A 24,903-nucleotide genomic window follows, 5' to 3' on the forward strand; every position below is an offset into this window, starting at 1 on the left:
CGACCCGCAGACAGTATATCAGGCGTCTAATATCAAACACTCCTCTCTTTCCCAGCTCATCCTTGGCGCCACATGAGAATATCTGCAAGTTATTAGTGGCCCCGCATCCTGACCCTGCGCAGCTTTCTCATGTGACTTTGTTGAGGTATGTCTCTCCAAATCTGTCTCTGAATTTCTGTGCATGGGAGTCATGCAGCGAATGTTTGTGTGATTATTAGGATTTCATCAAAATCAAAGCTATATTGTGGGTATTATTATCGTTTTTGGCATACTGACAACAGCGTCTCTATTGCCTAATCACACACACAATGAAATAATACTTGAGAAAGAGTAAGCAATTGAGAGATTGTTTTGTAATGCTCAATCTTTGTCCGACATTAGGGCTAAAGCAGAGTCAATAACCTTTGTGCACTCAGATCTTACAAAAGTTTATATCGTTACGAAAAATAGGTTAAATAAATGTTTTTTCAAAGTCATAAGAACCACTTTTGTAGCAACTCTTTCTGAGCTTTCATTTCAACAAGTACTGCGAGGCTCCATAAGGGTTTGTTGTTAGCTTAGCACTTCATTACCCATATTTAACAACTGTGCTAATCACAACAGCACACTTAAAGCCCTCAAACAACAACAGGGGTCTTTCTCAGCTGAGGCAGGTACCGTGGTGAGAAAGGGGAAAAGGGCAGGAAAAAGGGGAAGCAAAAGGAAAAAGAAACACAGAGGGGCACAATAGTGAAGGATCAGGTGAGGAGGCGGAGCTACTGGAGTTGTCGCCCAGTTAACTGGCTCATACCAATGTCAGAATAAGTTAGAAATCCTCAATGCAACACTGTGCATTTGTCCTTTGTCATTGCTGTATGCATATTTAAGAGGTTAAGCTGCCTCGCTGCAGCTCAACAGCGCCCCCCAATGATGAAACATGCTCATGACTGTGAAGTTGTTACTGTGTTTGTATTGATCAATATTGAAATGTATATACAAAGCTGAGGCGGATTTCATGTGAACATTTACAACCTGCAGATATTTTATGTTTAACAGTCTTCATTATAAACCACTGACCAGATACACTACACCAGATAGGGTTTAGCTCCTTGTTAAAATGCACATAAAAAAAAAGCACATTCAAGTATAAAAGTACATTAAAAACAAATAACCACTGATGCATTTAATACAATTACAGTGTCTTACCATAAAATTTTGGTAACAAAAATCCTGCAATACTTGATTTTTTTTTCATGTCCAATTACAAAAGTTAAGCTTCTATTAGTAAACACATGACTTTGCTTCTCTTGACATTATTCTTAACATGAGGCAATAAGTTATTCCCTTGGCAGGTTTACTCCTCTGGCATCATAAAAGTCTAATCATAAAAAATCTAAACTGGACATAAAATAGCGAGCTGTGCTTGTCCACCTCTTTGGCATCATTGCATGATTCGCTTTGGCCTGTGCTACAACCTGATTCCAGTATTTACACATTATTGCATGTTGGAAATGGCACGGACTGGTTAAATATTTCTTAGTGAGTTGGTCCTTATCGGAGAGGCGTCATACAGAAAAAAACAAAAAGTAACTGCTTTATAACAGAAAAAAAATTAATTGTAGAACAGTGTGCCCTGCTGATTAAGTGCAAATAATGGTCCAAATATCAAATTCATCATGTCCTCACTGGTACTTATATATTTCCAAGGTCTTTGGAAACAATTGTACCTTTTTCTCTTGTACCATCTGGAGATTTTCCTGTGTCTGATTGAGCAGTGGGATGGAGGCGAAATCACCATGAAGGAAGCAGATTTACGATCAGGAGGAGCCACGATTTTATCTCCAAATGTTTCCCTCAGTGTTGAAATCCACAGACTCAGGCATCAGACATGCTGTCCTCCACTGGGCTGTAGTCCGGGCTGTATGCTGGGCTGCCCTCTGTAGAGCCGTAAGACTGCTGAAGTTTGGCCCCCTGTTGGGCGCTGGCAGGTGATTTGGGATTGAGCACTCTGGGAAGGTACACCTGTAATCACACAACACAAAAGAGACGAGCGCTGAAAACAAACAAAAGCACAAAAGGGTGTTTCTCAATATCACTTTATATGTATGCTTTCATCCTCCCTGCTGTGTGATGCAATGCTACATGTAGAGGCCAAAGTATGACTTTGATAGGAAGAATGTTGAAGACTAGAGAAAGATCCCGTAAATTTGTGAGACAAACTTCCAAAATAAACTTGGCCTGGGAGAATGACTGGTAACAGAGGCCAGCTAATAATGAACAGGCAGCTCTTTAGCACATTGTTGGTATTGTTGTATTCCTTCACTTTTATAATCACCTTATCTGTCTTGCTGATACAGTGTTTTAGTTCTCTTTCATAGCTCGGGTAATTGACTTTGTTAACGCATAAATAAGCGGGAGGATAACAAATAAGGTGAGAATATACAGCAAAAGTTCAGGTAAGTGCACATAAGATCACGCCTCTCCTAAATACATCTGATCTTTATTCCTGCTTTGGATTTTAAGGAACAAGTACAGTACCGTAGTGTTTCCTTCCGCTCCCTCTGATGCATCCTCATCCTCCTCTTTCACCTGCAGAAGAACACAAACAATATGAGGGCTCGATGGGAAGGGTGACAAACAAGTGACAGCACATTCACACACAACCAGGCGATGCTTACCTCGTAGTTGTGTGGACTGAGGTACTTGAAATGGCCGAAGCAGGTGTAGCTGACGCAGATGAAGACGGTGATACACAGCACCACCAGTGTGAACAGTGATGTGGAGTTCCAGAAACCTAAATCACAGCGAAGACAGTTTAAATAATGGCATTCAATAACTGCAATAATTTAAATGGTCATAAAAAGTTCACATGGTTTGCTTTGAAACTCCTAAGTTTACCCCAAAGAGCTGTGTGCATGTCATGGTCCACTCTTATGAATCATTTGAAGTTGTTTTCTCATTATAAATGATCTTGTTATCTCAAGAATTTGACCTTCTGTTTTTACAAAATCATGACATAAAAAACCTGCTATCTTGAGAAAATGAGCTTTGTTATCGAGATACCAAAATAATTTGTGATCTACAGATAATGGCATTCAAGGAATGAAACAAAATATTTCATTAAAAAAAAAAAAAAAAACAGCTGTTTTTTGGTAAGCAAGGCTGTAAATTATGTGCAAAATTTAATAAATATGTACACTATGACCACATAGAACATCCAAAAATGCACGTGGCCTCTGTATTTACAGGCCGATAACATCACTAGCTTTGAGCACGAGTATTTAATTTCCATTAGTGAAATCACTTCGAGTCACTTCTGATGTTCTAACCTGTTCTGAGGACAGAGAAGAAGTAAAGCCATATAAGGCTGATGATGGGTGCAGCCAGAGCTTGATTGACAGCTCCCAGGTGGACCTGGCGGTCCAGGCGAGCAGGCAGGTAGGCAAAGTACAGGTTGTGTTTGTCCACCAGGTGCTTAAGCATCATGTACAAGAGACCTGTAGACACACACGACTCAGACATTAAAATCTCCATCATGGAAGTGAAGTAATCAAGAGAGATAGATCTACTGATGATATGATGAATGAGTGGTTGGTGTGTGTGTGTGTGTGTGTGTGTGTGTGTGTGTGTGTGTGTGTGTGTGTGTGTGTACAGTCCTCCAAACTACTCACCAAAAGGCACAATAATAGGACATATGATGCTGTAAGCTATGATGACAGTGAATACACACAGGCTCCAGCCATACATGGCTCCATATTCAAACTCATAGGCCTGGTTCTGTAAACAGAAGTTAGAAAAAGGAGTCCGCTTATAAATGAGGTTGAGAACGAACAAACAAAATATTCTCTTCTTCTTTAACTTGATTTAAGTTCCAGGTTATGTAAGATCCAAAATATAGTAATGACTTCTAGGTGTAGCATTCCACGCCTTTACAAACCTGTTTGACATATTTTCTTTCAGCAGCTGAGCGAGCAAGCGCCATGCGAATGGTGTAAAGCAGTAACCCTGGCAACCGCAGCAAATCCATGGCAGAGCCCACCAGGGCCGCTGTGATCACATAGTTGACAAAAAACGCCCCTTGGTCAGGTAGGAACACACACCTGGTGTACAGAAAGAGAGTCAAACAAAAAGATAAGAGAAAAAAGCACGTTGTAAATCTCATGAAGATGTTTGAAAAGGAGAAAATAGAGTCTCATCCACTGTTTTGTAAACGACCTGACCACATGTGAGAACATTTTCTTATTTCTCACACATTTCCAACAAACACTGTTAAATCTAAAATAAAATTAAAACCAAACTTATGAAATCAAATATTTAAGTAAATTACAAAACAATCCAGTCTTGAGTGACTGTAACAACAGTGGATCAAACATTTCAACAAAGATATGTTTTATGAAACTTGAATACAGCTGAACATGCATGATGTTTGTAGAGAGTAAAACTAAAATATCCAGGAAATCATATATTTTGTTTTTTCTACTTATCAATATGACGAAGAAGTAAAATTAGGAAAAATACTTACTCAAACCTCAGTTTCCCGCCTGTGAGAAACTCTGTATCAAACAGCCAGCGGAAAAACACTGCAAGACTAATGGAAAAAAAAAAAAGAGTGCAAAAAGTAAAACAAGGTTCTCCCTGAATTCAAAATCGATCTATTAGCCTGGCAGAAATCCCTTTCAGCCAACTAACTTCACCTTTTTTGTGAGGTATTTAAACATGCTAACATGTCAACTGGGAGTCACATCATATGTCTCCTCATTTTTTCAAGTTCTTCACATACACTGATTAATAGTGTAAACTACAACTGTAAATAAACAATCAGACTTGATGCAAACTGTTGCTTATTCAAACTGATAAATTACCTGGTGAGTCCTAACGAGGGGAGAATTAGCACCATGAAGATCAGGAAGAAGTACAGCTTTCGCATCATGCTCATGTGCTCACTGGACCTGAGACACAGATGGCACTGGATCAAACCATTTTCCTCTGCTAGCAGAAACCAATCACTGCACTACTGATGTGTGTGTGTGTCAGTGTTATACCTGCTCCAGTGTGACTCTCCTATTGTCGAATAGTACACTATAGTGGGCAGCAAGGCAGAGAAGGACCACAGCAGGAGAGTGGGGAAGAACTGAGTGATGATCGGGCTCTACAGTGGAAAAACAAAACAAACTGTAGATTCACAACTTTAAAAGCAGAATTGCGACAAGTGGGAGCGTCTGCATGTGTACGCCTCACATTGAGATAGTAGATGGGCTTGGTCACGTTGAACTTGTCTATGGTGTTGATGATGATGGCGGGAGTCGTGAGGAAGGTGAGCAGGAAGAAGAGGAAGAAGTTGAGCATCACGTAGCGCATGTACCAGGGAAAACCCCGCACTGATAGATTATCCCTGTAGGTTGGGGAGAATAGGGAAAACAAGAAGCAACGGGACCGTTACACACAGAGAGGCAGTGCAGCGGGGAGGGGTATGCTGTAATTCCTGACAACACAGGTTTCTATTCCTCTTCTCTAGGGAACTGAATCTTGTGTCTTTTACATGTAAGCATTTTGCTAAAGTTTAAACTTTCACTGATGAGATTTTTCCACAGTATCAGCATATTTTAATGGATCAGTGTTGGTTAGAATAATTGCAATCAAAATCCTTTCTTAACTTCGCTCTGCTGTGTTCTGCCAACCTCAGCCTGCTAGTGTTGCAGCGCTGCTCTCCTTAATGACAGACAGAAGCTACACTGCGAGCATTTGGCTCCGTATGCAAGTGAAAAATAGAGTGTGAATGTGAAAAATAATTTGGGGACACCTGGATGGGCAAAATACACAGATTTGTTAAGCTCTGACCGTAACAAATCTGTTATCTCTCCCTTATAATTAGCAAAGATGAGTGTGCAAAACTTTCAACTATTAATTTCTTATTTTTAGACATTGCTGACACTGGCTTTTGTTGGTTAAAATGACAAACATTGCCAGCTAAAGGCTATATCAGCTGTCTCTACTTAATGCTAAATATGCGAGTGGATCATTTTACGTGAAATTGGACTTTCAGTATTTGGAGGTTGTGAAAAACCAAATCTAGAAGGCTACATCTGCTATTTTAATTTGTCTGGTCAACATTTAGACAAATATAAGTATCGGTTTGGTCTCTGTATCAGTAGATACTCAATATGAAAGTACTTCAATCAGGAACTGGGCCAAAAAAATAAACTTCATCGTGACATCCTTACCACAGAAACCTATAGCGAATAAGCAGGTCATAAGACTTCTCAAGGACACCAAGAAGTGTTCACACTGGGCTGGGCCAAATGATTGAAACAATAAAAACATCTGATTCCACTTAAAGTCACTTAATTCAATATTGAATCATCGCCCAGCCCTACTGGCACCAGTGCTACACATACCAAGTCATATGATCTGCATGGAGCACATACTGTACGAAGGGGGTGTGTTACAGATCTTACCAGTACACATTTTTAGGATGGGGCGCAAAGTCAACGCTCCACTTGTTCACTTTCAGAACATCGCTGTGGGATGAAGGTTGGGGCTGCCTCCCACAGCAGCAGCTTGCGCCACCACACTCCAGGGCATTGAAGTCTTTCAGAATGCTGAAGTGAGTAAATGACAGCTGTTAGTGACACACATTAACCAGCTTTCAGCTATAACGGCTGCCCAAAGGCCAGTTTTTCCAATAAAAAGTCATGTGGTGTCATTAAAATCCAGAGATCGCTGTCCGGATCAGGCTTGAGCGTAAATACACTAAAGAGAAACAAGCGAAGTCAGCTTACATTGTCCTGCCAGACAACCAGTCATTCACACACACTGCCTGCCAGCCCATCAGTCCTGCTTTTCCCTCGCCTGTTAAGTACTGACACAGGTACTGTTAGAAAAAGACACCTTTAAATTGGTACTCACAACTTGGCCATAGCCTCCGTCTGCAAGCTGACAAAGGCCATCCCCAGGGGGCGCTGTGGCACCAGTTCTACCTGCTTCCTCACCTCCTCCAGCAGGTCTTTTTCTTTAGTACTGTAGTACTCTATGGCATCGACCTGAACACACACACACACACACACACACACACACACACACACACACACACACACACACATACAGATTAAATGCTTTAAACAGTTTTCATTTTATCACAAAATTTGGAGCTTTGTAGTTTAACACACCTACTGTCTGTATAGTATTTGCTTTTACGTTTCTTAAGCTAAATTGTTACATAAAAGATAAAAGCTAAATGCATCCAGACACTCTGCTCGAAACTTTCTTATCATTTCGTCCATCTCACCTTCCCAGAGCTGGAGCAGCAACCACACAAACGGGGGTTAATCAGTTCACGATTCCCTGTGCTGTCTAAGACACGCTCATAGTAGCGCAGGTTTTTTCCGGCTCGCACCCTGCAGTGAAGAAAACAAATGAATAAAAACCCACATTAACTAAGTTTGAGTCAAGGAGAATATCCTTAAACTTTTTAAACACATATTTCTAAGTCTGAAATATGCTTCATGTGTTAATGCTTGCAAATATCTCCTCAGCAAACATGCGTACAACATCTGAAATATTTACTGTATGAATCATACAGTGAATTTGTGGACCGTAAAACAAAAATAATAAGCAACAAAGAGGTGAAAACGCTCACTAAAGCTGCTGAGTTAGAAGACAATTGACTGCAACAGTAGTTACTGTAGATATATTGTGAAAATGAAAAATATTTACTAGCAGCACACACCAAAAAACCATCATCAACAATGAATTGTGCACAGCTGATGACTAGGCGATGACCTTGTGGCCATGCTCGCTTGCACATGCTGGCATGTATTCAAATGCACAGAGGGCAATAATCACATTACTTTTTGTTGTCTCACCTTTCTTTATCAAGGTACATGAGCTTGGCCACATCATATCCCAGGGTTACAGCACCCACTCGACAGGTAGGGTACGCCTCTCTATACAAAAACAGCACTGACATTGAGGAATGGAGCAGGTGGACACTATTGTGACCAAAGTTCAACTTCACAAAATATGGAAACCTAGCCTACATACGTGAAATGGGTCTTTACAGCTTCCTCTGTTGCAGTTTTAGGGACTGAGCACACAAACAAAGTGTTTCTGGCCTGCAAACAGAAAGACAGGACAACAGATCAGTCAGGTACCAGCACAGGGGAGCATCTACATGTACTCAGCTCCTCATAGACAGGTGAGAGTAAAACATGTAATGTGGACACAGTCTCGTCTTCATGAAATCAAATCTTGTAGTAGTAAGAGACTCACTGTCTCTCTGCGCATGCCTTTGATTTGAGATGTGAAATGTCGCAGCAGAAGAACTGTCAGGACCAGGTACAAGACTGCAAACACTGTATGAAGCCATAACAGGTTGCTCCTACAAGGAAAAACGATAGGCACCAAGATGCATTCTGTCATGACCACAAAACTGTCACTCAAACTTTTGTTTATACATCTTTTACAGTGGTTACCCCTTCTGAAGATTCCCAAGAGTTGTCCTTCCAAATTCATTGCCTGAAAGAAATAAACAAAAATAAACATAAATGCTGTAAGTAGAAATGTAAATGAAACCAGACAAGTAAATGACCAGAGAAAGATCATTCACAAAAAAGTGTTTTAATGGTTTGGTCAAAATCAGCTGTGAGAATAAGTACATGCTTTAAAGAGCAGTCACTGATTATGAAGTGGACAGTGCAGCCGCTGAGTTTTGATTGTCACATTTCAAGCTATTATAATACACACATGAATTACACACCTGCCCCATAATCTGTGCGTGAAGTAGCCTTAAAAATATGTGCGCTGACGCTAATTTTAGCCATTAACAGACATTGGCACAGCCTCTTGTAGCTTTTTAGCATAAAAAGGCAGAGACGAGTGAAGCACCCACCCAGCAGGTCTCCAGTCAGGTTGACAGGCAGTATGACTCCAAGGGAGGTGACAGTTATGACAATCAGCAGGACGATCAGATGGCGGTGGAAGGACAGGTAGTGAACAGCATCCATGCCACATCTGGATTTTATTTTCTCCTCACTGAAACACACACACACACACTGATTAGGAGGGACCAACTCGTGGCTCTTACTGTACAAACACAGCATGATAAAATATCTTTATCTGGCCATAATTAGAGAGCGATGACCAACAACTCACTCACTCCATTCTGATGATGTAAGGCAGCCAAGAGCAGCATCCCTAAACAGAAAGACAGATATTAATATATAAATACGGATTATAAATGTCTTATATCTTATAATCATAAACATTTGTTATATCTTATAAATGTGGTGTTTAAATTTAGAGTTTACTTTTTCTTGGTTGAGTTATCCTGTACTCTATTCTTGACGTTGTTTTACATGTTACTCTTTCTGTTTCTATGGTTTTGTACGGAAGCCCTAAAGGGCCATGCATTCATACATTTTATTTCCTCCGTTTTCCCGAGATAGCAAGATAATTTTCTCGAGATCTCGAGATAACGAAACTTTGTTTTCCCGAGATAACGATATAATTAATTTGAGATCTTGAGAAAACAAAACGATAGTGTAGTATATTAAATCATTGCAGGAAACATCATTCAGTGTAGCAATGTCAGAGGAGCAGGAGCATATCGATCACCACGTCACATATCTTTTCAATCAAGGCCTGACACAGGCTGAAATAGCATTATGCCTTGCTATTACAGATAATATACACATTAGTGTGCGTAATCTAAAAAGAGGTGAGCAAGGCTTCAGCTATATCGGCAGCGCAATCTAAGTGAGCCTGATGTCGTCATTAACTACATAGCTGACCAGCTACGAGGTCCCGAGCGTCTCCATAATCTCAGGCCTATCATATCACAGTTATTATCTCGAGATCCAGAATTAATTTTATCATTATCTTGGGAAAACAAAGTTTCGTTATCTCGAGATCTCGAGAAAATTATCTTGTTATCTCGGGAAAACGGCAGTTGTTATTTCGAGATAATAATTCGAGATCTTGAGAAAACAAATGAAATTAACTCGTTATCACGGGAAAACGGCAGTTGTTATTTCGAGATAATAACTTGAGATCTCGAGAAAACAAATGAAATTAACTCGTTATCACGGGAAAACGGAGGAAATAAAATGTATGAATGCATGGCCCTTCAGGGCTTCCGTAGTTTTGATCATCCATTACCATAACTTTTATTTTCATTTTACTCCTTGAGCCAGCCTGTGTTATCCATACTCTGTATTTTATTTGTTTTGCTTTTGGGAATGTTGTAGAGCACTTTGTAACGCTGGTTTTGATAAGTACACAAATAAACTAATAATGAAAAGGAATACTTGGTGAGTTCTTTCAGGGTTTCAATTCTGGTCTCTCAAATCCTCTACCGGAATGAAACCATAATAAAAGAATAGCATGAAAGAAAAGAAAAAGAAAACTATTTTTCTTTACATACCAATTCATACTCGGGGTCTTCCACGCTGGACGTAACAGATGACATGCGTCCATAGCGACGGCGTGTTGACTCAGTGAACCTAACACACAAAGAAGTTCAGTCTCAAGGACCAAATATAATTGACAAAAAAAGATGAATCACACTACTCTGCTCAGTATTTTATGTCTGAAAAAGCTCTTATGTAAGATGAACTGACCCTTCATTGTCTGCTACTAACGCCAGACGTCCATAGTCCCAGAACTTCCTCCTGATGATAGAGAAGAGAATCAGCAACACCTGTAGGTGACATGAGAACAAGAGCAGGTCAGCTTTCACATCACAACATTCAGTAACTCAATGCCTTGACATGAAAAAGGCAATGGTTGGTAAAACATTTTTTTAATTATCAGTTAGTGTATTGCTTGATAATGCATGATGAGAAAAACATTTTTACAGAGACAATAAAAAGCATTTTTTGCAGGGATTGTCTCTCGTATGGAAGCCCATTTCTGCCTGATAAAAAAAGAGAAAAGTTCAGAAAATATTTCCATGGTATGTCACAATGATGAGATAAAAAACCAACATTTTGAGATACAAAAATCATAATTATTGGATGGGAAAATTACGAGATAAAAGTGGAAACCATGTGTTAAAAGGGCATAATTATGAGTTAAAATGAGAGATAAATGTTGAGTTTTTATGTCACTAGTTTACCATGCGATTTCTTTTGTTATTTTTACTGGCGAAAATAGGCTTCCATACTTTTGCCTATAAGATCAATTCAGAAAGAAACACAGATAACTTGGGTCTCAAGATTTCCAGCCTTCATCACAGGCAGCAGACGGACACGTACCAGAAAGACACAGAAATCGAGCAGCAGTACAACTGGCACTCCTCCAAACTGGATTCCCTTGAGTACGGTGCTCTGTGTGGAGCTGAAGCAGCTACTGTTGTCTAAGGAATTGGGAGTGCTACCATTTCTGGCCGCCAGGGGCCACTGCTCCCACCATGTGGAGGACATCACTGGAGTGGATCCAGCTGCTTGTCTGCAAAGATAGACCATAATATGTATTAACAAACATCCTCCCAGAGTTACCTCTGGTACCAGTCAGCTGATTATCTTTGTACACACAGGTTAAGTGTCTGGAAGTGCAGCTTCAGGCTACTGGCAAGCTAGCTGTGTGTCTTATGAGGTTTTGTTTTTTCTTCTTAGGACGTGGAGGTGAAAAGACAACAAATACTGGGAGTATCCCCGATCCTGCTTTTATTTTTGATGATCAAAACTGAAAGGTCATTTAATAGATTTTGGATTTTAAATTGAAATCATGAAACCTTTGAATATTGAGACCCATACAGATGAGAGTAAACACAGAGGGATACTGTCTTTAAAAGAGAAACATGAAGCCGATATGAGACTTCAGACTTTTCAAACTGTGTGCAGCATGTACGCAGACCTTTGATCATGGGGTTTTGATCACATGTTTTGTTGAACTGACAACCCACAACAGTAGGACTGCATTATTTTTTATTTATTAATCAAGTTTGCAGACTGTTGGAACATTTTTGAAAAGTATCATCAGTTTCCCAGAACCCAGGTTGATGTCTTCAGTTGCCAAAGCTCTTGACTTTACAATTATATAAAACAGACGAAATTCTCATATTTGAGAAGCCGTAACCAGCAAATATTTGGCATGTTTGCTGGAGGAATTACTTAAACGATTAATCAATCATCACAAACATTCTCTATTAATCCACTAATCGGTTAATCACACAATCATGTCTATGCAGTAGACCTTCTAAGTTTTAGCTTTTCAAAAAGCTTTTTATTCCTGCAATTAAAGATTAAATCAGAGGATGTGAAAAGCACACTTCAAACCAGCTTGGAGGAACTGTGAAAATCAGTTGTCTTTGGTTGCTGTGAAAGTTACACACTCTTGGTTCCGCTGGTGGGAGAAGTTTCAGATCTTTTACTTTAGTAAAAGCAGTAAAAGTACAGTGTAGAAATACTACACTGCATATACTATATATACTAGTGAGATTACTGTATTCTAAAATGTGAAGGGGCACATATTAATCACTTTTTTATTGGCCATATGTGAGCAAACTGTAGGGTGACGTGATAAAATGAGACCTTCGCCGTCTCTCTTAGTTGCCTATTCAAGCCTGTGGACAATTTGTTTAAACCGTTTAAAGGTGCAATACGTAAGAACCGACCTCCTCTCGCGTCTTACAGCTTATTACCAGAGTACCCACTCAGTGATGCCGTTTGCTATTCAGCTCAGTTAGTTGTGCAGCGAGCGGTCGGGACTGGGATCTCAGGGCGGTATTACCATACAGGATGTGCTGGGGCTTGCTGGTTCATGCTAACTTCAGAAGTCTGCAACACAAAACTGTTATTTCTTCACTTCCTGTTGATAATTTTGGTTACTTTTTTTGCACTATAAATGTACATATGGACTGTGGATTTCTTTGTGAAGGGCTTGGGGCGGATTTTCTGGGACAGTCAAAAGGATGTGACTTTAGGGACCCCCCCCAGTAGCTCGGTCGGCAGAGCCATGTGCCATGTCCCATGTGCAGAGGTCTTGTGCTCGCTGCTGTGTGACATCTCCCCCTCTCTCAGCACGTTTCCTGTCATCTCTCTAAACTGTCCTGTCAATAAAGCCTTGAAAAGGATGTGACTTCATGCACATTCTTGAATGACTCGTCTTAATGCCTCTCTCCACTCTGCCTACAGAGAGCAACAGTAGCTACTGTTAATGTTTTGTTTTGAAGCTAGAAAGGTGGCAGGGTCCGCCACATATAAACGAAGTAAAACAGTATGAAATCGTGTTGTCCTTTAAGGTCAGTTTGTTTATTCAGTCATGAAAACAAAGAGAGTTTTTTTTTATTTAGTCTATTTAGGCATTAAACAAAAATGGTGGATGAAGATCTTTCTCTTCTGATTAAAATTTCATCCCCAAAACTACATAGTGCACCTTTAATGAACAGTATCAGAAGTTTTTGGCAGCTGGCATGATATGATACAAACTAATAATATCTACTTTTTTTCCATAAGTGAATGAACAAGCTTGTTCTCATGGGAAAATAAGGTCCCCAGAACACTGTTTGAAGCTAGAAAGGTGGCAGGGTCCGCCACATATAAAGCTTGTGATCCTTTCAAGCTGAACCATGACTCGTCTTGAAGCTATCAGATGAAGCAGCTGTCAGCGACCCGGCTGGTTTCTGTCACGGAGTCCATGTCCAATCCGAACCGTCACAATCATCCCCGGTCCCAAAAATAGACGGCCCACTCTCTCGTGTCACGCGGAAGCAGTTAAATATCGATATGATATGACAGTTATTTTAGGACCCGGGACAATAAAACCTGAATTACAACCAAGCATAAAACTCACGAAACATGTCTGCCAGCTCATAAATTTACTCTCGCTTCTTCCCCACTTTCACACAAGCTGTTTACTTTATTAAAAAAAAGTTTAAAGACGTACCGAGCTGAGAGTTTAAACAGAAGGTGTGTTGTGTTGAGCAGCCATATGAAAGCGAGCAGAGAAGTTACCCAAGAGCTTCAGTGTGCACACACAGACGAGAAAAGTTTGCCAATGCTGAAGAGAGCCAAAGTTTGTGGCTGTGTCAACATTACTCAACACAACAAGTCATCAACTCGTCTGGAAAAAACAGCACAAACCGCGTTTTTCCGGGTGAACAACGTGAGTATGTCGTTATGAGCTGTCTTACCTGTCTTTTTGTATTTTATCCAGCCGGTGGTGAAACGTCCTTCCACTGTAAATACTTGAAATTTGACTAACTCCGTCTCTGCGCCACTCCCCTTTCCGTATACGCGTCGCATATTGGCGGACGGTGCGGCACAGTGAGTCTGCAGCCTCGCGGTACCGCACGCCACGCCCACTCGACTGTGTGCCACGCCCACTTTACTCGCACGCCCCCCTCCTGAGGTCTCTGCTGAAAACTCACACTGGAGATTTGGTGTCTTAACATCCTGTCGGTGCAGTTTGTTGACGCACAGATATACTTTGGGTTGGACAGCTGTCTCTGCTAAAGCCTGTACAGACAAACACTCCCTCCCATTGTCACTGCACCAGCCGGGTGTAATGTTAAGAGTTTCGACTTGAGAGCATGAGGAAGGAGTAAACAAAGAACTGAAAAATAATACCCTATATTTAGTAGCCATTGGGATGTTTTGCCTCGGTGAGAATAGCAATATCAAAGAAGAACTTTCCTCCATTACCAATAATGTAGCAAGGCTAGTATTTGCATGGAGTGATTAACTCAAGTATTGTACTTATAAGTACAGAATTGAGATACTTGCACATAACTTGAGTACTCAATACATTTTGAAGGCAAATATACTTTTCACAGTTACTTTGCAGATTACAGGCCGCATCAGAGCCAAATAAGCACATTTTTAACTTAATTTATTTTTTTAAAAATGCTGAATATTGGATCTGATAATTGGCCTGGCAGGTAATCGGTGAACCTGTAGCATACAGTGAATTTCATTAATGTAAATATATAATTTACTTTTACGTGTACTTGAAACTTAAAGCAACATTATGTAGAAATTGTCATTTGGTTTGCTGTGATTCTACCCTCTCATTAAAGTTACATAGTGCAGAAACAAGAGACGGGGGTGGAGTGGCTGAGGCTGAGATGCCGTTCAAACTATTACAAGACACTGTACCATCAAAATGGTTTTGAAGCTGTTATTTTATGGTAGAAAAGTTACATTATGTTGCTTTAATCGGTAGTCGTTCTTCAAGTACTATTTAAGAATTAAAGAAATTAAGAAGTATTTTAACAAGATATTGTTACTTTTACTCGAGTATGTCTTTTGGATACTTTCTACAACACTATACTGTGCACACTGTGAACACTGTACTTTAACTTTTTTAACATATCCAAGGGTACACTGTAAAACATTTTCCAGCTGGTTCAACATAAAACACAAGTTTTTATGCTTAAAAATGTAAGTGAAGTTAATTGGGAGCCATTTCATGAGTTTTGACAATGTAAAACTAGCTGAATTAAGATAAGATAAATTCAGTAAAATAAGGTATAAGGTTGAATCAATAGCCAGATAGTTCAGTCATACCAGCAAACAGTAGGCCTATAGTCAGATTTGATAATGTACTAACTGAGCATGTTTCTTTTCAAACTTAATCTAATGAGCTAAACAGGCAATAGATAAGTTTTCTGCTTAAGCGTATCATAAGGAAGTAAACATTGATTGCACATTATAATGGATACAGGGTAATGAAACCATCACTGTTTACTTTGGTTCACTATAAACGTTGCTTTCACTGTACAGTTTAATAGTTTTTAACAACCTAGACATATTAACATAGCAATATAACATGTAATATAAAAATTGTATATATATATATAAAAAATATGTATAAAAAATGTATAAATAAGCAGTATTGGTGTATAAAATTTGACTAACTCGGACGGTGCAATCGATTTCTAAATGATTGAATAAAATCGCATTTTGTCCTGCTGTTGTTATTTGCGACTCTGAGGAAAAATGCAAACAATCCAGTTGTCTTTGCAGACAAGTGGCGCCAACAATAATACCACTTGGAAATGCCACTGATGCCACTTTACGTTGTGTTACGTGTATTCATTCAACTTCGTTCACGTCACGAGACTTCAGTTTAGAAGAACTCATGGGATAAGAGAGATATGAGATAAAGTCATGTGTTTACTGGCAGCTTATTCAACAAATGAAGTTTTTCCTGGTACAAGACATTCCAAGTAAATAGTTAAAGATGCATCGCAGAACAGGCTTCTCTACTTGAGGAAGTGCTTTTGATTTTTGTCTTTTCAAGTTGAAGTTGGATGAGTTCCTGTACCACTGTTATCAAACACTGTTGCTTTCCAGATAACAGTAAGTATGCCATGTAGCCACCAGGCCTTATTTCCATACCAGGAAGAAAGCTAACATTTTATACACTCCCCTGACATTACCGAGTGACACCCTGGGAAAAATATGACAATGATGACGGGTAGTAGTATTTAAGTCGAGTTCATTGTCTGTTCCGTGTTCTGCAGCCACACCGGAGAGACTGAAATTTGAGAGAAGATTCTGGAAATCAGAGATACTTTGAAGCAGATTTGAGCAGAAAATGAAACCTTTCTTGAGTTTCTACATCTTTGCCGCAGTTTTTTTAGCTCGGTTTGTTAGTATCGCAGGTGATGCCACAGCTCCAGGTGACATTATTATAGGGGGATTGTTCCCTATACATGAAAGCGTTAATGTTACCCGTAGAGAAGATGGCAGTGATACAAGGATCTGTAACAGGTAATGTTGTGTTTTTTTTACCCTGGTAAGGGTGGCGTTACAGGCTACTCCTCAGCACACTGAGCAGCAGCCACGTGGATGTGTGTGTAATATGTTTGCCTCTCACAGGTTCAGCGTGGCCCGGCTGGTCCAGTCTCTGATATTGGTGCAGACGGTGGAGGAGGTGAATAAGAGGCAGGAGTTGGGAAACCTAACCCTTGGATATCATATACTGGACTCCTGCTCTGACGTTACCACTGCCCTGATAAACTCTCAGTCCTTCATGAGGAGAAACAGTAAGTTTGTCGTTGTGTTTTGACTTCTACACAAGAGTTGGCTTATTTGCTCTTTCATTTTACTGTTGACTTGATTTGTTTCCCATGACGATCGCTCTCTCTCAAATGACTTTACCCTCTGCTGCTCCTAGGATAATACAAAGCTAACACTCATTTTATATAACACAAAAAATAAATGTGTTCTGTAACAACATGCATTGTAATCATCCTGGTCATTATACATATATAAATATGATAGATAATGCAGGTGTCACTTGTAACTTCTCAGTGAAGAAATAGTTTGCAAGTAGTTCTACAATGTTAGCTGACATACGAGTACATTTCCTGTATTGGACATAACACTGGAATTGATATCTTTTCACATATAGAAATTAAAGATGTAGAGGGCATCCCTGCACAAATATACACAGTGGAAGTGAGCCACATTAGTAGTTTTGTGAATGTTTGTCTTATATAAACTAAAATGTTTAGATCATAAAGGGATGCATACAGCATAAGGATGTACATTTGTGCCACAGTCTGACTATTTTTCCAACAATGTAGACTTTGTCTTATTGGTTGTAATCACTTTTGAACTTGCTTGGAAATGAGTAGTTCAATTGAGGCATGGTGCAAACAGAGTGGCTTGGGAATGAATACGACTACAATGTCTTCATATTTATTGGAAGTAATAGAACTGTCAGCAATGGAAATCAAAATTATTTGGTGAATCAAAATTCAAAAGAATTACAGAAATAATGTCATACAATACAATACAATATAATAAAATCTGTTATACATATAAATGTTTATCATATTATATTAAATACCAGGTACTTACAGTGATGGTGCAGAGCAGCCCTCCCCACCTGCTTTGGTTGTCATTGGTGGTTACTACTCTGAGATATCCATCGCGGTTGCGAGGCAACTCAACCTGGAGAATATCCCTCAGGTATGACCGAGTTCACAGACCTTCTCTAGATTTGGGTAAAGATGATACATTTTTGGATGATAGATTTTAAATTCAGATTTAAGATTAAGAATTGGGGAAAATCTCAGCAGAAAATCCAAAATTGGTTCAGCTCAGCAATATTAAAGGAATAGTTTGTAATTGTGGGAAATTTGCCTAATCGCTTTCTTGCCGAGAGTGAGAGCAGATGACTGTACAGTACAAAGTAAACTTCTAGAAGAACTGGTTAGCTTAGGTTAGCAGACAGACTGCAAACAAGGAAAACAATAACCTGTCCAAATCCAATGTGTAAAAACAACACAAGTCTTGTCCTCATCTTGAGGTTGCCAGGCAACCAGCAGAAATGAAAATTTAACAAATGAGACCTTTTACCTCACTGTTTACCCCCACTTCTAGTCATTATGCTATGCTAAGCTAGGCTAACTGGCTTGCTTTAGTTTGTAATTTACCATACCTACATGAGATTGGCCTCGATCTTCAAATATAACTCTCGGCATGAAAGCAAATAAGAGTGTTTTCCCAAAGTGTCAAACTATTCCATTAAAAGAAAGCAATAAATTCTGATAAAATGTCTCATATCGTTACTGTACAGTAGTGTAACTGAATCTTTGTTATATTCCCACAGATAAGTTATGGTTCAACCTCTGGTCTCCTGAGTGATAAGAACCGATTTCCAAGCTTTATGAGGACCGTACCAGAGGACGATCACCAAGCGCGTGCCATCATCGATATTCTTAAAAACCACCAATGGACCTGGGTCGGTGTCGTGACCACTGATGGGGACTATGGACGCTATGCTGTTGAACGCCTCAAGCATCACGCAAAAGGCAGCAACATCTGCTTTTCCTTCATCCACATTTTTTCTGATGTTCTTGGCAGCGACTCACTCATGGAGGACATCGGAGCTGCAGCCAAAAGCATTGCTGAAAATGAAAATGTCCAGGTCATCGTGTCTTTTGCCAAACCTTATCACATGAAGTATCTTTTTAAGTATCTTCGCAAGCATCCTCAAGGCAGGGGCAAAGTTTGGGTAGCCAGCGATAATTGGTCAGAATCAACATTTGTTCTGAACAAACAGAAATTGAGCGACATAGGAACGGTCTTAGGGACCACGCTTAAATCTGGAAACCCAACCAGATTGAAGCAGTATCTCAGAAATCTTGATGCGAACCCTGATTCTCACAAGGACAACTCTTTCTTGTGTGATTTTCTAAAGAAAAAACAGCAGCAACTGGTGAATCCCGGCTACACAGCTAATGAGCAACTGGAAAATATGATTTATCCATATGCTGTGTTCAGTGTTGAGTTGGCAGTTAGAGCGATTGCTCAGGCTGTTGCAGACCTCTGCGTCAACAGGGACTGTAAGACGGGGCAGAGATTACAGCCCCTTGAGGTGAATACACACACATACACACAGATATGTGCTGTACTGCATGCCATATAAACTTTGCAAAATGACAATATGTCAGTCTTGTGCTCTGACCCCATGTTTCGGGTACATGGCATGAAAACAGTCACATGCAAACGAATTAGACTCACGAATTGAATGTTTTCATCACTTTGCCTTTTCAGTTACGGGAAGCCTTGAGAAGAGCAACCTTCCACATGGATGGGGAAAACTATTCATTCGACGACAAGGGCGACCTCAACTCAGGATATGAAGTCATCCTGTGGAATCAGAGCTCACCCACCGATGTCGACGTGCATTACGTCGTAGCTCATTACAGTATACAAAACCAGACGCTGACTTTCACCTCAGAAAAAACACGTCGAGATGTCGAAAGTGTCACAGTAAGTATTTGCCTTCCTTGGGTCAGTTATTTAATCTTTTATCATTTAAAGGTGCTGACTCCCACATATATCACGGCTCCTGAAATGCCTCGTCAGTAGTCCCGCCTTTAATTCTGTGAATTTGTGACATCACAGAGTCACACATTTTCTAAATTTATGCCTAGAGGCTAGTTTGGCACATAAGAATTAATTTGGCGCAGCTGCTTTGTTGTCGTTAGCAGTGCTGGGTCAGGCATGTGTGAGCTGACCAATCAGAGCAGAATGGGTATTCAGGAGGGAGGGTCCTAAAGAGACAGGAGCTAAAACAAGCGTTTTTAGAAAGAGGGGGAATTCAGTGCTGCAGCTCTTGTTGGTATGAAAAAACTGATGTGTTTTTTGAGCACTAAAGCATATAAACCAATATGGTAGTATCCCAAAAGTATCCCAAATTATGAACTTGAAATGAGTCTCCTTTAAGGCACAGTCGCACATGTGTGAATGCAACCGAATGATTACGGCATATGAGGAAGCGATATCAGTTTGGCTAACAGTGCCATTGTGAACGTGTCAGCAGCCTCACAGAGCGACCAACATTGCTGTAGACTCCTGTTTTGTCTTGTTTAGCTTTAATGGTCATGTTCTACCTATTTCCCAAATGCTATACTGCAGTGATTCAAAATTTTGGGTAGGCTGTAGAAAATTTGCTGCGTCGTTCTTAAGTTTGGGAACGGCGGCTGTACTGTATTTAAAACCAACTCTTTCTCTTCTCAGGGAGATGTGATTTCCAGATGCTCTAACAGCTGTAGTCCAGGCTATAGGAAGCAGTCAGCTCAGGGCCAGCCTGTTTGCTGCTATACATGCCACGCCTGTCCTGCTAACCAATTTTCCGACACCAACGGTGTGTACCAGACTAAAGTCTGACCAATATCATTGATGATGACAAAAAAACTGAACAATGATACCTTTGCAAGTCTGCTGATACGATGAGGCCTATCACTTTGTCATCTATAAGGAAAAAGGCGTATCAAGATTATAATGAGCATTTGTTCCTCTGTTTGCAGATTCCACAGTGTGTCGTTGGTGTAATACCACCACCCATTACTCCCTCATTGGAAGTTACGAGTGTCTCCCCAAGAAAACTGTCTTCCTGAAATGGAATGATGAATATGAAATCACGCTGCTGGCATTTACCGCTCTCGGGGCACTGCTTACCATTGTTGTCGGGATCATCTTCCTTGCATGCTGGAACACCCCTGTTGTGCGTGCATCCGTGGGACCCATCTGCATCATCCTCCTCTTCGCTCTCTTGAGCACATTTGTGAGTGTGATATTATTTGGTGGTAAACCCCTACAGTGGCAGTGCAAAACAAGACAGGTACTCTTTGGCTTGAGTTTCACACTGTGTGTCTCCTGCATCTTGGTGAAGTCCATCAAGATCATCTTGGCCTTTGAGTTTGACCCCAACGTTCAGAGAGTCCTGAAGAAGCTCTACCAGCCGTACGTCATTATTGCTGCGTGCATGTCAGGTCAAGTGATCATCTGTGCCCTGTGGCTCGCGCTCAGGTCTCCAACAACTGAATTGAAAGACGTTGAAAAAAAACATGAGCGTCTGCTGCGTTGTGCAGAGAAGTCATTTCCTGCATTCGGAGCCATGTTGAGCTATATTGGCGTTCTAGCTATCATCTGCTTTGGTGTCGCTTTCAAGGGCAGAAATCTGCCTCATTGTTACAATGACGCAAAGTTCATCACCTTTGCTATGCTGATTTACTTTATCTCCTGGATCATCTTTGGCCCAGTTTATGCCAATGTCACAGGTGAGTACCTGCCAGCAGTGGAGATGGTCGTCATCCTCATCTCAGCCTACGGTATCCTGTTTTGTCAGTTCGTCACAAAGTGTTACATTATTCTGTTCAAGCAGGAAGCAAACACAGTGAGTGCGTTCCGCCAGGATGTGAGAAATTATTCCTTGGGTAGTATCCCAGAAGTGGAAAATAAGACTCAGGTTTTATCTTCACCGAGGTCTGAAGGGATCCAGAACCCTGCTTTCGATGTGGAGACCCCAGTGTCAAATTCACCGTCAATACTGTCAGTGACAGATCCCTCGTTGAGCTCTGGACTGTCATCATGCTCACTTTCTCCGGTCTCCAATCCACAGCTCACGAGGCTGCAAAATGACCACAATTACATCAAGGGACCATTAAGGAGATATTCAAGCTTGCCATCATAGTTAAAAAATGCATTAAAATGTAGCACAAAAGGTAATAGTTAAAATAATTTAAGGGCCAGCACTTTCATTTTCAACCTTGATGTTTGGTTGAATTGTTTTGCCCATCGAATGTCAGGAAAATGGTCAAATTAATTTCCCAAGGCCTCATCCAAATTGCTTATCTGACCACCAGTCTAAAAGCCAAGGATTTTCACTTTACTGCGAAGATCAAGAAAAGCATCAAATCCTTATATGTTACGAGCTAGAACCAGAGAAAATTTGGCATTTGGTCCAAACTAGAACATGTCAAAAACAATTGGATGTTTCGCCATAAACTGTGGTATATATGGTATATATGGTAGTGGGCTGTACTCTGGTGCCTCCAAGTTCGGAAAAACACTGAAAGTCCCCCTTCTGGATGCCCTTAAGTGCTCTTTCAGTGCCCTTTTTGCACACTGGTGCCCCGACCGCATACAGCTGGTGCCCTTTAATTTTCTTCGCCCCTGCCACTCAAACATCCTGAGTTTGCCACTGGCTGTACTACAACCTGGGAAAACCTACACAGCAGTCACATCATTCAAAAAACAAAGGTATCTAATATTTTCCCTCATAGGTATCTTGCTCTTGTTTTGTTTTTTATCATACTCATTTTGAGAATTATTACATTGTTCCTGATGTACAAATATACCTCTTGTTACAGCCCATTGTCACAAGAATCAGTACGATACTCTGTAATGATTGAGTTGCCATTTTGAGTTAATCATGATTTATCTGTTTCTATGTTATGTTTTTGTATCTGTTAATTTATTATTAAATGTGAAGAGCACCTTTGTACGGGTTATCAATTCACACAAATGTTAGTCGGGGAAAGATAATTATTAGTATTAGACTTTTGTCAAATCTTCAAGTCTTGTAAATTTTGAAATGAGTTAGATAAGGCAGCCTTCAACTGTGATGACCTTGTGAAGGCGGAAAAGGTGAATGGAAAATTCTGGCTAATTATCTGCTACCTATATTTAGTGTTTCAAAGAAAAGGATTTGGTTTGGCATGTTTTCAGTCTGTCAGTTGGTGATGGTTTATGATACAAGATAAACAAAATAAAAAATGTCCTCTTCCTTGTTGCGCAATCAGGAATTCTTGACTATTGTTTCAGCGTGTGATTATTTCCTTGTTGGTTAAAAGAGAAGAAAATGAAACACTGTTGAGTGTTATGACGTGACATAAAATAACAAAAGCTGCTGGCACTGAGCTGATAATTTTACATTTTTGGACACTCTAAACACTCACTTACTCACTCTGTAGTGCTGTTTATCCATCTAGATTGTCTTGATATTTTGGCATTGCTCAGCTTGTGGTTCTCAAAAGGCCAAAAATGACATGACCCGGCAGATCAAGATAATCAGCAGACCTTGTCGTGAGCAGTTTCACGTAAGAACAAATTTCCTACATGAAACTGCTCACAACAAGGTCTGTAGATCATGTTGAATAAGTTCTGGAAATAACTTTTTTTCCTTTTTTTGCATTGCCATGAAGGCAGACTACCCTATGACCAGTATCTACAAAACTTGGCAACTCAGTCACAGTCTAGCTGGTTCGAAAGTACTACAGGTAAGAGAGAAGATATATAGCCTTTGATTTTGGGCCGAACTGTCCCTTTAAAGCAAGTCTCACTGTTAAAATGCTCATACAGCTCCTCGTCCTGTAGCTCTGCTGACATTCCTCTCGATGATCAGTAACACTGACGGTCATAGATGGAAAACCAGAGCAGATCAGTGTGTCTTCTCCACTTTTCAACCCACTGAAGAGGAGCCATAATGGACTCCTTGTGACTTCTCCCATCTCATCTGATCAGTGATTGGTCAATGCCGCGCTTTACTGAGATTTGAACGGGAATTAGCATAACATCAGACATAGCGGAGAGAATGAGGATTGTTCCACATTTGAGACATCACAGAGGAGGTGTTGTTGTGGTTTGTAGGACAGAGCGTTGCTAACCAATGTCACGGGCCCCTATCAGATGTGCCAGTGGTCAAATTAACGAATCCAATGCAATTAGTCATTCAATTTGCTGTGAGATTCTGTGGTTGCTCTGAGGATGTCTCTCTGCCACCCCTCCTCTCTCTCCCTCTTTTCTCTGCTTTTCCATTATGGGATTTTCTGTTTATCTGTTGTGGTCTTGACTGTTCATTTCTGCTTCCCATGTCTCGCTGTGTGTATTTGTGTGTGTGTGTTTCGTGTCCCCGTGTGAGTGTGTACACAGAGTGATGTCCGTGTTGTCACTGTGTATACACCAACATCAATCTACCTGTGTGTGTGTGTGTGTGTGTGTGTGTGTGTGTGTGACAGTGTGTGTGTGTGTGTGTGTGTGACAGTCTGTGTGTGTGGTGACTGTTCATGCCTCACTGTGGGACCCGTTGATTAGCGCTCACTGCGGCTCAGCTCCCAGCTGTCCTTGCGGCTGGCTGCTGATTGAAACCAATCAGGCTTGCGATGGCCCCATCGCGGTGACCCCTCACCCCTCCCACCCCCGGCCTAATCACCTGCTGATTGGCCCACGCAGGGCCCCCTCCCGTTGGCACGGAAGGTTAATTTGACCGGTGGATGAAGGCTCCAGGAGGGAATAGGAACGTGCGCTGGGTGATATTGCATGGATATAGCCCACCTGTCAATCACAGCCACTTAAAGGGGAGCAGCGAGGGAAACACTGACAACCAGGGAGGAAGAGAGGAAGGTAGGAAGGGAAGGAAATAAGGAATATTGGTGTAACAACTTTTTAGTAGCAGTTTATGTTTGGAAGCAGCTTTATTATCTTTATTTAACAAAATCCTCACTAAAGGTCCACTTATTAGCTTTTTTCCAGAGCATTTGTGTTCTTCCTAAGCGTGAGTTTGCTTAGTGAACAATGAATACACTGTAGGAGTAGACAATCTGCTGAAGAAGATCACAAGATGTGGTTGAAAGCTCTGTAATCTGTTACTCTCTCTTGTTTTTCCTCCCTCTGACTTTAC

The 24,903-nt window shown here is 40.6% G+C and overlaps 2 protein-coding genes across 3 annotated transcripts in view; one reads left to right on the plus strand and one right to left on the minus strand.

Moving 5' to 3' along the window:
• Positions 1-929: 929 nt before the first annotated feature.
• Positions 930-14,236, minus strand: tmem63a (transmembrane protein 63A). Of its 2 annotated transcripts, XM_073492684.1 has the most exons (24): positions 14,111-14,187; positions 12,593-12,755; positions 11,232-11,424; positions 10,596-10,675; positions 10,400-10,478; positions 9,134-9,171; positions 8,867-9,009; positions 8,451-8,493; positions 8,248-8,356; positions 8,020-8,090; positions 7,842-7,922; positions 7,265-7,373; positions 6,886-7,019; positions 6,435-6,578; positions 5,218-5,371; positions 5,022-5,128; positions 4,842-4,928; positions 4,502-4,567; positions 3,917-4,079; positions 3,651-3,756; positions 3,309-3,476; positions 2,658-2,773; positions 2,518-2,568; positions 930-2,001 (listed from the first exon to the last, which is right to left on the minus strand). In XM_073492684.1, exons 3-24 carry the CDS (start codon positions 11,397-11,399, stop codon positions 1,855-1,857), a joined length of 2,364 nt encoding a protein of 787 aa, XP_073348785.1. In that variant the 5' UTR covers positions 11,400-11,424; positions 12,593-12,755; positions 14,111-14,187; the 3' UTR covers positions 930-1,854. The 2 variants fall into 2 exon arrangements, with proteins under 2 accessions (XP_073348785.1, XP_073348784.1); XM_073492683.1 differs by lacking the exon at positions 12,593-12,755 and having other exon boundaries at positions 14,111-14,236.
• Positions 14,237-16,648: 2,412 nt separating this feature from the next.
• Positions 16,649-24,903, plus strand: part of LOC141017738 (G-protein coupled receptor family C group 6 member A-like) — a 32,394-nt gene continuing 24,139 nt past the window's right edge. The window contains exons 1-6 of the mRNA XM_073492469.1: positions 16,649-16,719; positions 16,803-16,969; positions 17,782-17,900; positions 18,544-19,311; positions 19,491-19,644; positions 20,750-21,773. Coding sequence (XP_073348570.1) covers positions 16,649-16,719; positions 16,803-16,969; positions 17,782-17,900; positions 18,544-19,311; positions 19,491-19,644; positions 20,750-21,773 — 2,303 coding nt within the window. The remainder of the gene's footprint in view (positions 16,720-16,802; positions 16,970-17,781; positions 17,901-18,543; positions 19,312-19,490; positions 19,645-20,749; positions 21,774-24,903) is intronic.

The sequence above is a fragment of the Pagrus major genome, chromosome 22 (assembly GCF_040436345.1).
Source record: "Pagrus major chromosome 22, Pma_NU_1.0".
Lineage (NCBI taxonomy): Eukaryota > Metazoa > Chordata > Actinopteri > Spariformes > Sparidae > Pagrus > Pagrus major.

What these genes read in the sequence shown, in the direction of transcription:
- tmem63a (XM_073492683.1), bottom strand. Translation starts at nt 11,399, where the DNA reads ATGTCCTCCACATGGTGGGAGCAGTGGCCCCTGGCGGCCAGAAATGGT. An exon ending in GGCGGGAAACTGAGGTTTGA is followed by an intron (nt 4,080 to 4,501) that starts GTAAGTATTTTT and finishes TCTGTACACCAG; the next exon opens with GTGTGTGTTCCTACCTGACC. An exon ending in TCAGTCCACACAACTACGAG is followed by an intron (nt 2,569 to 2,657) that starts GTAAGCATCGCC and finishes GTTCTTCTGCAG; the next exon opens with GTGAAAGAGGAGGATGAGGA.